Here is a 12,966-nt window from a genome sequence, read left to right on the forward strand (position 1 = left end):
CCCCCCCCCCATACAGGGACCTACTTTGTCTCTCCTATACACAACAGTGAACAAGTTATTTGAAAGCATCATTGAGAACATGGAAGAGAAGGATAACACTGGTGTTTAAGGTCCAGGAAAGATACTATAAAATACCCCTGTGATAACTCTCCCCTTCCATTCCACCAGGGTAACTGCTCCTTGTTCAGCTGAAATGGTAAACTTACACTGAGCTTAAGGATCTTCACGAGTGAAAAAGATGACTAAATGTAGCTGTGCCAGAACTTCCCTGGCCACAGCACTCGGGTTGTCTGTCAGCCCTGACTCCCTCCCTAGCACTCTCTCCATATGTAGCTGAGAAAAAGCAGCATGGAAAGTTCTGCCTTCCAAAAAGAACCATTCACATGCAAAGCCTGTATTTTAAACAATTATGCTCACTGGTTTGGAGGATGGCATAGGAAAAAGACAGAGAAAATTAACAGCCTGATTTGGAAAGAATGAGCTGCATCAGCTCAGCTTGACAGAAAGCAAATCCTGTGCATTTCTTCTCTAACATCATCATGCACTTTTCGTATTTTTGCATCACCCGATAGACAAGAAGCACAGGCCAATTGTGTTTCACATTCTGTCTTCTCTTTGCTAATGACTACGTTGCTCAATCTGCTTAACCCCAGAAGATGACGATCAGCTCCTCTCCGAGTGGTTCTGAGGAATGAAGGGAGATTGGGAGTGCACTGATAGCAAAGAGAAAGAGGAGCTGAAGCCAAGAGACCAGAGAGCAGGCTTAGATACTCATAGGGCAGGTCACATAACATATTTATGTTAAAAGTATCTGCGCAGGGAAGTTGAGAGAGTTGTGACCTTAGTATTATATTGTGAAGGGTGCAGCAACACAGTGCTGAGCGTAACCAATCATCCTTAAAGCAGTTCAACAGCTTGCAGCCTTGCAGAGACAGTGTTACGGTTAAAAGCAGAAAAAAACCCAGACAAACAACCTCCACAGGATGATTTTCTTCCAAGGAAAAGGCTCTGGCTGGAACACCTATTTCACTACCCTGCGGAAGAGCAGATATCACTGAAAAGCAGCTAATGCAGAATATAGCTATTGGGTAAGCCCACCACCATTCTTAGTCTCATGGAGTCTGGTGAGGCCTCCCAAACCATTAGACCTGAATGAAAACCAGTTGATCACCACCCTCTGAGCACAGCCTGAGCTAGTTTCCTACCCATCTCGCAGACCACCCATCTGCTCTGTGCCTTGCCAGCTTGTCCAGAAGGCGGCTGTGACAAACAGTGCTGTATGCTTTGCTGACATCCAAGCAAACAACATCCACTGCTTTCCCCATGTGAACAGAAAACGTTACCTGGTTGTAGAAGGCGGTCACGTTAGTAACACAATTTACCTCTTACTTCCCAATCACCTGCTTCATTTGGATACAACAGAGCCTGGGCTAAAAGAGTGACATGTACTGGTAAATATGGATGTGACCAGCAAACACTGAGAAAAACAGAAGATGACTCACTAGCAGATGGCTTGACCTGCCCTCTGTTAACAGAAGGGTGACAATGTGGTTTTGTACACTGAACTGTAAATTATAATCTCTTCTGTCATCCCAAAACAGAGACAGACTGTAGTAATAAAACCCCAAATCAACAAACCCCTCCATTTTAGAATAGAATAGTCCAGCTGGAAGGGACCTACAACAACCACCTAGTCTAGCTGATGAACTGTTCACTTCAGGGCTAACCAAAAGTTAAAGTATATCATTAAGGGCATTGTCCAAGTGCCTCTTGAACACTGACAGGACTGGGGCATTGACCAGCTCTCTAGGGAGCCTGTTCCAGTGTTTGATTACCCTCTCAATAAAGAAATGCTTCCTAATGTCCAGTCTGAAATTCCCCTGGTGCAGCTTTGAACCATTCCCATGCGTCCTGCCACTGGATGCCAGGGAGAAGAGATCAGCACCTCGCTCTCCATGTCCCCTCCTCAGGAAGCTGTAGAGAGCAATGAAGTTGCCCTTCAGCCTCCTTCTCTCCAAATGAGACAAGCCCAAAGTCCTTAGCTGCTCCTCACGGGACATTCCTTCCAGCCCCGTCACCAGCTTTGCCCTCCTCTGGATGCATTCCAGGACCTTCCCATCCTTCTCAAATGATGGGGCCCAGAAATGCAGACAGTACTGGAGGTGAAGCCACACCAATGCTGAATGGGGTGGGATAATCCTCCCCTGACCAGCTGGTTATTCTGTGTTTGATGCTCCCCAGGGTGCAGTTTGCCCTCTTGGCTGCCAGGACACAGCTCTTATTGAGCTGTGCCAAGCAGTACCCCCAGGTGCCTTTCTGCAGAGCTGCTCTCCAGCCACTTCTCTTCCAATTTAAACTCGTGCCCAGCACTGCTTCATCACAGGTGCAGAATCCAGCTCTCGGACTTGTTAAATTTCATGCCGTTGATGATTGCCCGATGCTGCAACCTGTATAGATCCTCTGCAAGGCCTTTTGTCCCTCAGGAGTCAACAGCACCTCTCAGTTTGGTATTGTGAGCAAACTTGCCAATAACGCATTCAACTCCTGAATCCAGATCACTGACAGAAATATTGAACAGCACTGGCCCTAGGGCTGAGCCCTGAGCAACACCGCTGGTGGTGAGCTGGCAGCCAGATGTAGTCCCACTCACTACAACCCTTTGAGTTTGGCCCTTCAGCCAGTTCTTCAACCACGACATCATGAACCTGCTCATGTCACAGTTGAACGACTTGTCCAGAAGGATGCTGTGAGGGACAGTATCAAGCGCCTTATTAAATCTGTACTATAAAAATACTCTAACTGAGGAAAGAGAGACAGTGCCTGGGATTTGCAGAGAATCATAGCAGACCCCAAGTCCAAAGGATTGCTCTATAATAATCAGTGTCTCCTAAGAGATATAAAAGACATGTCCAAACATCCCTTATCCTCCCATTGGCGCCCCTGACCAGACCATATGGACATGCAGCACAGGTGACACATGCTTGTGAGTGGGCATGCAAAAGTGATGAGAGAATGAACAGGAGTAACATCAGACTACTTCAAAAATAAGATCACCCTCCTCTTCCATGAGGTCTCACACTGACTTCTGATAACTCTCCTGTACCACAGTCTTCTTTCTCTCACCCTCCTGCTTGAGTGAGCTTTTTTTTTTTCATACACCTTTCGCAATCGGGGCTTCTCCTAAATGCCAGAAAGACTGATTTTATTTTCCTACTCTTTATCTTCCTGACTACAGACAGATCTCCCAAGCTGCTTTTGGCTAACAGCTGCCTGAACCGTCCTGTGGCCTCACCAACTTGAGATGTGGGCACCAGTCTACTCACTGGCCAGGGTCTCAGAACCACCTCCACCAGGGTAAGAAGGCACCTTGGGAAAATAAATTATTACTGGTGTGCACAGAAATACCTTTGCCTTAATGCAACGCATGCATGATGCAGAAAAATCTCTGGGCAATTTTTACATCAATGTCACTATCTCCACCAGCCTAATCTAGTTCACCGGTTTAGAGGGATGCAGATTTTACCTCTCTGAAAATCATTAGGATAATGGCTCTTGCCATCTGTGAGCGCAAATCAGGACTTGATGTCAAGAACAGACTGACTGGAAGACAGCGAAACAGGAAAAAATGGCATGCCTAGAGACCCGGCCGGACAGATGTCCTGGGATCCCTTCCCTCAGCCTCGCTGGTGGCATCTCCCCTCCCAACAGATACTACCCAGAAGTTAGGTCTCTGGGCACCTTCTCTTCTCCGGCCAGTCCTTCCAGGACTGCAAACCCACAGCTGCATGCTGCACAAGGGACAACACTGATGCCTATTGGGGACAGCGTGCAGGTGGCATCACTGAAGAGGCCATAACCTAATGCTCCTGTGGGCTTTTGGTCAAGCATATTAGATCAAAATAAGTGAGGAAGAGTAACATTGTTCATGTGGAGATTGTGGTATAGCATCCACAGGTTCTTCTGTCCCTCTAATGCTTCACTTGGGCATCCCAAGTGAGAAAATGCCTCCTCTGGCTGGTGTCACTTCACTAATAAATTTGAACAAACTAAGGGAGAGCTGGAATATCCACATTCAATATCTGCAGGCTTGGTTTCATTGTTCAGATTAAATAGGAAACACAGACAGTCAAAACCAGTAATGCGGTGTTCTTGCAGAAAGGGCAAGCACCCTTGAAAAGAGGAACCACACTCCTTTAACCATTTATCATACTAAAGAAATAAAACAAGGAGCATTCCACGTGCTTGCTTGACCCATCAGTTTGTGTACGGCTAAACTGCAGTTACCGATCTAGAGATGCCATCCTCGTGTATGGCACCTGCGTGCTTCTCAGTGCGTGCTGCTCTCAGGACCTGGAGGGCAGTGTCTTATACGGATTGAGGATCCCTTTGGGGTCTAACATGGCTTTGAGACGCTGCATTAGGAAGACTGCCTCCTTGGGTTTGCTGTACTGAATGAACTGTTTTTTCTTGAAGCCCAGTCCGTGCTCTGCACTGATACTGCCATTGTGTCTTGCAGTCCACTCATACACAAATGGCTCAATGGCATCCAGCAGGGAATGGCTATAGGACTCCGCTGTGATGTTCAAGTGCAAGTTTCCGTCTCCTGGAAGAAAACATTGCAGAGATGGGTCTGTAAGAAAAACTCAGTGGCTCCGCAATGGAGATTCATTACTGCCTCCTCCACATATTCAAACAATGGTGGCCTTGTTCCTTTCCCAACTGCAAAAAAGGACAAGCTCACTCTCCTACAACATCAGCCTTTCCAAGCACAAAATAGGATCTTTGTTTTTTCATGCTTTCAGTACAATATTTCAGGAAGTGTTCCGAGTTAAGCTACTTTCAAATTCCCACTATTGTGATCTTGAAATTCAAACAACTGTGCTGCATTAATTACTGTCCTACTACCAAGATGGCATGCCAAAGACTTCCCCAATGTTATTTCATAATGACCATTTGATTTTAACATGGCCCTTCATAATCTTCTCTCTCCCTATTATATTTGTGCAATGTTCTAAATGCACTTTGGCACTGTGTCAACAAAGCAAGCAGCGCACTTTCTCCTTTTGCCACTCGCTTGTGATGGAATTGGATTAAATGCACTGTTGCTGGGTATTCAGAAGACAAAACACACAAAGATAAACACAACTTACTCATTCTCACTCTGGAACCTCTTCCTGCATCCCAGCAAACCCTCACAGTACACAGCTTAATCCTCAATACCAGAGGCAACCTTTGTTAAGCAGACTTCTCTTTCCATGTCTTTCAAATAATCTCAAATCAAGCATGCTAAGGGAGTGTTCTGCTTTGGTTTTTTGGTTTTTTTTTTAAACAGAACAGCGCTGCTAAGCTACCAATTGACCTGCCTGTAAAATCAAATTAGTTTCAAAGCATTCTGACAAATGCACCAGCCTTTTTGTGCTACCTTTATCACTATCTTTTAGAGGGTTAACGGCTCAGACAAAACTGATTGCCAATGACTAATCACTTTGGACAATAAAGTGTTTGTCTACCAAATGTGTCTAGGTACATTAATCAAATTGATGATCCAAGTAAACAACCTACAGAAAGTACAGAGCAAGAAGATGACCAGTTCAGTGTCTGCCTGGCTATCGACTTGCTGTTCATATAAAGAATACAGTCTGAAAGCAGTGAAATTCAAACAGAGAGATCCTTATGCATCCTCCCCTTCTGACAGTTCTTAGCTATTTAGTCTATGCCTCTCACTAATCTGAAAAACCCTTTAAAAATTACTAAGAAGTTGCACAGCAAAACCTGGATCACAAAAGAGCAATCACATCCTTTCCCAGCATCCACACTTACCCAAGTGGCCATAGCCCACCACATTTTTGGCACTCCGGCCCAGCCGAACCCTCATGTCAGTTACGAGGTCGTACAGCCTTCCCACAGGGAGAGAGATGTCATATTTGTAGACATAGCCGTCATGAGTGAGGGCCTCTGTGATCCTTTCCCGCAGGCTCCACAGCATCTGACAAACCAAACAAATCTCAATAAACCAAGTACCTCTTTGGTTTCCTGCTTTGTGGAGTGAAAAAGAGCCTTGATTCTTTGCATGCAACATCAACTTCTGATTTCCCTCTATATCCTCTGCCTCTTGGAAGCTAGTAATAATGCTTTCTTGGCAGTATCACACAGTAAAGTGATACATCAACTCGCCAAGCTTGGCAGTACCCTAGGCAGAAAGAACGTAAGCATGGGCATTCTCTCCAAAGCTCTTTCGGGTTTCCCAAGAAGTGGGGACATACCTCCTCTATTGAACTGCAGGGGTCAGTTTGGGAACCGGGACTGGAAGAAACATGTGTCAGCGTAGAAGACTTGTGTCCACTGAGCAGGCATCTGTGTGAACAAGACACTATACGTCCGTCTTGTTCCCTGGGACCACAGTCTCTGGCTCTTACACACTGGCCTACAGGACTTTGCTCACTCCTGGCCTCACTCATTGACAACTCAGCTTCCAATTTTGATAATTTTCAGGCAGTCTGAAAGCTATGATTCATTATTCCAATGTTTTTAAATGGGGGAAACATCTACTGAAATCCCATACACTCAGGCCTGGGACAAGTCACCAGTGGTAAGTATTCTCTCTTGGCATTCTTACTCAATACGTCAAGTAAGCTACCAGATCACACAGAGACATTTATACCAAACATCAGTGTCAACATTTCCCTATTAAAAATACAAATCCAAGTGGAGAATCACGTCAAAGAGATTTGCACAAGAGGAAATGATGACTTGCCTTTATTTTCTTTTCATCTGTTGCCACAGTTCCATCAGTGACCAAACCAGAAGTCATGGCTTGTTCTAGGAAGTTGTTCAATTTTTCTTCATCGTGGGCTGAGTTGGAGCCCGAAGTTTCAATTACAACATAAAAAGGGTTGCCTGAAAGTGAGGGAGAACAGAATAAACAGATGATCTGGGGTAAAAGCACAGGAATTTTGCAGAGGTTCTGGAGTTTTTCCCAAGCTTGGCACATTTCACAGGGTCACTCTACTGCCCCAATTCTCTGGTGCCATCTTTTACCTGTAGGGCGCTTCACTTACACGCCCTATCCTTTATCTAGCCATCACTTTTCAGAAAACTAGCAGTTTTGTGGGAACAAGTAGAAGTGAAAACGTGTTTGGAATTGAATACTGGGTACAAAGATCACGAGAGATGTCCACACTCTCACTGACAAACACATATATATCTATGTATATCTACATCTATCTAAAACTAGGCTAAAACTCCCCAAGCAGTACGTTACAATGCTTCTTTCTACAGCATGAATGGCATTGGTACCTGTCACCGGGCTGGACAGCTTGAGATGTCTCTCAACCAGCTCCATGCACTTCTCATCCATGAACTCATAGGCAGACAGGATCTCTCCCAGCATGGCTCTGCAGGTTGTAAATGTTTCGAGAACCTTAGCAAAACTCTGACACCCTTCAGACAGAACAGAGACAGGAATCAGGTAAAAAAAAAAGTCTCCAAAAAACTTGTAAAAGGTTTAAAAAAGTCTATCAGGTTTCCAGTCATCTTTCCCATTTCCAGGAAACGTAAACTGCTACCCTGCATGGGTATAGATCAGCAGTTCCTGTGAGGGTTTGAGCTGGGAACGGTTTCAGAGCACAACAGCAGAAGGATATAGCAATTAGTCTTTGCTGTAGCAAGGACCTTTTGAACACTCTAAGACAATTCATACCAAAATGTCTGCCCCACCCTCAGTTCTCAGCACAGTCAAGAAGACAACTCAAGAGGAACTTAAAGGCTACTGTGAGAGTCCCAGCAAATTCTGAGGTCCATTGCATATTCTCCACGGGTCTGTGGAGCCTACTCATCTCCTAGGAGTTTATCTCTTTGCTGTCAAGGCCACATCTAATATGAGCAAGCTGTCTGAGAAGCCTCTGCTGGTCCTGGCAGTTTTTCAGAAAAAAAACGTTTCGGTGAAGGCTCACTCAGAAGCAGCTTTTAAGCAGCTATGCCTGGCCAGGTACCCTGCTGATCCAGGCCTTGACTTGGTCACTATGGACTCACCAGGTGACCGCTGGATTGCATCTGCCTCTACCCACTGTCACCAGACTTGCCCTGCTCACCTCATTTGGATACTGTCAGACTAGGCTCTCGTCAGTGAGGGCACTGTCTTGCCTGCTTCTCCCTCTTGCTAAGCTCCTGGCTCCCCTTCCCCTGCCAGGCAACTTGCCCTTGCACGTATTTTACACATTTACACCACAGATATAAAATATCTGCATAGGTGTTTTAACACAGAGCACCAGGCTATTTCTCAGAAATAAGCTGATGCTGGCAGTCTACCTCAGCAGGCTGACCAGTGCTTGGTTCTCTCCATTTCTATTCCCTTCTCAGACTCTGAATTCAGGTATGAAATTATTATTATCAGCTCCTACCTAGGAAAGCCAAATTCACAGCCTTAGGTTTCTGAGGACAGAGTACGGAGACAGCAGTGATAACTCCCAAGGTCCCCTCGGATCCAATGAAAAGCTGCTTCAAATCATAGCCAGTGTTGTCTTTACGCAGAGAGGCCAAGCAGTCCAGAGCTGATCCATCAGCCAGCACCTGTGGGAATACCAAGACCTAGTCAGAGTACCTATGTAGAAATCTGCTGTCATAAGCTTGTCTACCACCAAGCTGATGAAAAGCTGCCACTAGCCTTGAGCAGTGGACACCAGCTGCAGCCCATTCCCACAGTCGCATCACTATTCCTCCATTCCTAGCTCTTCCACCCCTCTATATCCCACGTGAATCTTCCCCCAAAGTTACTATTTTTTTACGTTGCTGTTTGCAACATTCCAGCAAAAAAAGTAGTAACACATCGAGTTTGCTCTGCTTCTCTTATCAGTGGTGGTGAAGAGGAGCAACTCTTTGCAGCCCTAGCTCTCATTATTTAACAGAAACAAGGAACATTGTTTGAAACAGTGAATACGGTTAACTAGAATGAAATAAGGCTTCCACCACTTGAGCCTTAAATCAAGACAGAATGTCTCTATGACATGTTATTAAAAGCTGCTTTGACACTAGAGAGACTAACCTGAGAGACAAAAGCTCTCCTTTCTGGGCCTACACAATAAAACCAAACTAGGCTTTTGTTACCTACCCAGTTTATTTCCTGAAATCTTTTAGAGCCACTAATCCCAGCCTTTACGCACAGGCGAAGGGCTGTAGGGCAGAAGCAGGCTGAGGAACAGCAAAGACTCTAGGAGAAAGCCAGCAGCCAAACAAATCCTAAGTAGACGGTTCTACTAAAAGTCGAGTGAGCAGCCACTAGAAGAGAGTGCTGTAGGATGGATTTAGCAGAGCGTTCCAGAGACCCAGTGCTCCACAGAGGAACCAACCTCATGCAGGTAACTTGGGTTCACCAAATCTCTCCCTACCTTCTTTTCACTTCTCTCGATTAGAAAACCACCTAATATCACTTCTGTCAGTAAGGACGGTGGTGGAAGCTGGAAACTGCGGTAGCAATAACAGATGCCACACACATGAAGACGCTTGTTGAGCCTCCTCGAAAGAGCCTTACATCGAAAAGTTAAGAGTAGAAGTCTGGAGAGGACCTTGTGTGTGTAATGGATAGCTAAGGGCTAGAACAGCAGGAGACAGTAGGAAGCAGAGGTTTAAACACAGAAGGGAACTGCCGGGTATTTGCCTTACCACTTCCAGTCCTAGCACTGTCCCTCGGAGACAGCCGTATCTCAAGAGCCGTAAGCCTCCAGCATTTGTAGCCACATTACCACCAATGTGACAGCTACCTTTTGCTCCCAAGTCAAGTGGCATGATAAACCCCTGCTCCTCCAAGTACTCGTTGAGTTTCTCTAAGATGCAGCCAGCCTGGCACACAAGGATTCCTGAAACACAAATGTACTGCTACGAGCTGGTGCCCAAGAAGAACATGCCTCCTCAGAAGGCAGGATAAGTACAAGCAGATGCAACCACCTCTTCCTCCAAAACTTGCTGGAATTCAGTTTAAACGCACAAGAAGTCCGTGCATGCTACAAGGCATGCAAGGTCCTACTGCTCCTCAAGCCTAGGGGAGCTTTGCCATTGCCTTAACATCTGGTCATCCACAGCTTTGGACTGGTAAACCACAATGACATTAAGTATAGCTCTGTCTGTTGTTCTCTCTCTCTAAGAACTGGAATATTCAAAGCAGCCTGACTCCTAACTCTCCAAATCCAAACAACGTGTAAGTTTTCCTCATTCCTCCCTTCCCACTGCTAGTGTAGTTATCAGGAGCCATCTTCAATACTGTCATTCTGTTCCACCTGCTGGGTTTCTCATTTAATTTACAAACAGATAATAGGATGTTCAGATAGCAGGATATCTTTCTTCATCTTTCTGCCACCAGATGTATTTTTCTATCTGTGACTGTTACAACCTAAGGATTAGATCAGCAGCAGGAGCCTGAATGAAACAATCCTCTGATGCCCCATATGATACTGCTGGGCTGGACCCTGCTGATCCTGCAGTTACTACTTCCTAGGAAAATGGCTGGCTTAGGGCCGGGGGCTCATTTCTGTGCCTCACGTCTCTACGACATTTACCAGACACCTTGTCAAAGCTGATGATCCGGTTCATAAGCACAGTGGAGAGAATGATCTCATCAAAGACAGGAACGCTGCCCCCAACAAGGCCTGTGTTACCCCCCTGTGGGTTCACTGCCAAGTTCCTCTCATAGCAGTACCTGGAAGGAAAAAGGTTTCTGAAGGCGTACACATTTTAAGGCCATAATCTCCAGTCTATCATAAGAGTTTCACCTCCACATGAACATCTACTGTTGTGAGAGCGCTCAACACTCCTTAAAATTAAGCAGCATTTAGCCTAAAGATTAAATTGATATAAAGGGACAGTTTGGTTGCAAAAGTGAGAAAGCACAATTCCTTACTAAACTCAACCCAGCACTGAGCAAAGGAACGGACACTTGGGGTTACCCCCGTGCACATTGGTAGATCTGCCACACAACATCTGCCTGGAAATCACTGCTCACTGTTTACACGTAAGCTATTTATAGAGCAGTCTCTTAGCAACTTCCTTCCTCAGTGGGCTCTGACAGATGACCTCTGGCAGTAGTTTAAGACATTACTGCCATCCTCCTTCACTCGAGAAAATTAATTTCTTAATTAATTAATTTTTCTGTGCATCTGTGCCTCAGCTGCTTCACCTTCCAGCCTGCCATACCCCTGCAAAGCACCACTCAGGACATGCTCTCCAAACTCGCAGGAGTCCTCGCACAACAGATGGCACTAAGGCGCAGTGTACCAGCGGTTACTTCAGCAGCACTGACTTCACCGTACTCGCTCTAAGTTTTAAGAGAGCTGGGAGCAGGGTCATGCAGCTTTTAGCTCTTCAGCCAAACAGCAATCCTGCATACTGATGCCCAACTGGAGCCACGCTCGCACCAGTGAACCAGGAAAGTGTTTCTTACTGATTTAGTGGACAAAACACTAGCTCCTCAAACTGCCCAGTTCTGGCCTAACCTCCTCACCTTTTGAGACAGAACTTCCTGAATCCTTCAACATAACTGATCCTCTTGAGCACTGATACATTGTCTAATTTTGACAATTTTAGTAGAGCAGAAAAGTCATCAATACTGACTCTGCTTGCTTATCTCTCCCTCCCATCCATTTCTCTCGTCCACACTAAGCACTGTTAAGATCCTTCTACTCAAAGCCATCAACATGGATTTAAGAAGTCTGCTGCTGCCCACTTAGCCTTTGCAAGGACACCTGGGCAGAAAAGATGAATTTCATTTTGTCAAACGAATGGAAGTTTGGCCTTTGTTTCTGCCTGATACTGACATGACACTGTCACCCTAGAAAACCACTGGCCTTTGGAAATGCACGGCACAGGTGGAAGTACCCTTCTGCCTTGACAAATTTCAGCTCTCTAAGTGGAAACATTCCTAACTAGGAACCTGTAGTTTTTTCAGACACTGGCTACCCACCAGTACATGTATACCCCAGGCTAGCAACAGCGTGCAGTGTTGTCGGTCCTGTGATCCGCCTGGAAACAGAGGGCAGCCCAAGGGCAGCGGGGACATAAAGAGCAGAAAGGAGAGCTCAAGTCACCAGAGCTCAACCACAGGCCACGCAGTCACGAACATAACAACTTCGGCAATTCCAACGCTTGAGCAATCAGTGCCGGAATACCTAGAAGTGCCGAATCCTCCGTAACTAAACCTGAGTTTCCTCACCACAAAGCCCAACAGAAAAGGCGCCAATTACCTGAGAACTTGAGAGACCTCTGCTGTCGTCCGTGGCTTCAACACCAGCTTGCTACAGCCTGCAACGAAAGCAAAGGACTTGCAAGGTGAGCTGCGGGCTCTACAGAGGTCAGAAAGAAAAAAGGTGGTAAAGCCGAAGTTTGAAATAACGATGTTTCTTTCACTGTGAGGCAGTGACATTTAACCGCTTTTAAACCAAACACTTTCAATAGCGGGCTTTGCCTTACAACACTGTAAAAACTTTGGTGTATATGTAGACTTGGTTGCCAGTGGGGACAATGGGAAAGGTTTTATATTCTCATGAAATCTTTTGACAAAAACAACAGAAAATTCACAACACTTGTTTTCTGAGGTTCACCCAAAACTGTTCACGGACTCAATTTAGTAAATTAACATGGCTTAGTTTTTTTTTTTTTAAATGAAAGCCTGAAACATTACCAGATACTAAGGAATTCTCAAAGAAATATTTTCTATGAGGAAAACTCTTTTGGTCTGTAAAGACACGGTCTGCTACAAATAAAACCGAGATTTTCTTTGCAGACTTTTCATTCTGGCACATTAACACATGCAGTGAGGAGGTTTCCCAAAACAAAAAAAATGAACAATCTCACATACCTCGGACTGATTTAAGCCAGTCCACATTAAATGGTTTCAATTCCTCTGGGTTTGTAATGACTCTGCCTGGCATTACTTGCTCAAAGAACGCCACGTCGCTGTCGGACACGCGGGCGAAGGGCAGC

The 12,966-nt window shown here is 45.5% G+C and overlaps 1 protein-coding gene across 1 annotated transcript in view; it reads right to left on the reverse strand.

Moving 5' to 3' along the window:
- Window positions 1–4,343: 4,343 nt before the first annotated feature.
- Window positions 4,344–12,966, reverse strand: part of D2HGDH (D-2-hydroxyglutarate dehydrogenase) — an 8,987-nt gene continuing 364 nt past the window's right edge. Inside the window, exons 2-10 of the mRNA XM_010133284.1 lie at window positions 12,842–12,966; window positions 12,228–12,285; window positions 10,548–10,687; window positions 9,658–9,851; window positions 8,400–8,568; window positions 7,297–7,440; window positions 6,755–6,897; window positions 5,821–5,986; window positions 4,344–4,603 (exon numbers count right to left, since the gene is read on the reverse strand). The exon at window positions 12,842–12,966 is cut by the window's right edge and continues 11 nt beyond it. Of these exons, the coding sequence (XP_010131586.1) occupies window positions 4,344–4,603; window positions 5,821–5,986; window positions 6,755–6,897; window positions 7,297–7,440; window positions 8,400–8,568; window positions 9,658–9,851; window positions 10,548–10,687; window positions 12,228–12,285; window positions 12,842–12,966 (1,399 nt within the window). The remainder of the gene's footprint in view (window positions 4,604–5,820; window positions 5,987–6,754; window positions 6,898–7,296; window positions 7,441–8,399; window positions 8,569–9,657; window positions 9,852–10,547; window positions 10,688–12,227; window positions 12,286–12,841) is intronic.

Source organism: Buceros rhinoceros, unplaced genomic scaffold (assembly GCF_000710305.1).
Source record: "Buceros rhinoceros silvestris isolate BGI_N320 unplaced genomic scaffold, ASM71030v1 scaffold10243, whole genome shotgun sequence".
Lineage (NCBI taxonomy): Eukaryota > Metazoa > Chordata > Aves > Bucerotiformes > Bucerotidae > Buceros > Buceros rhinoceros.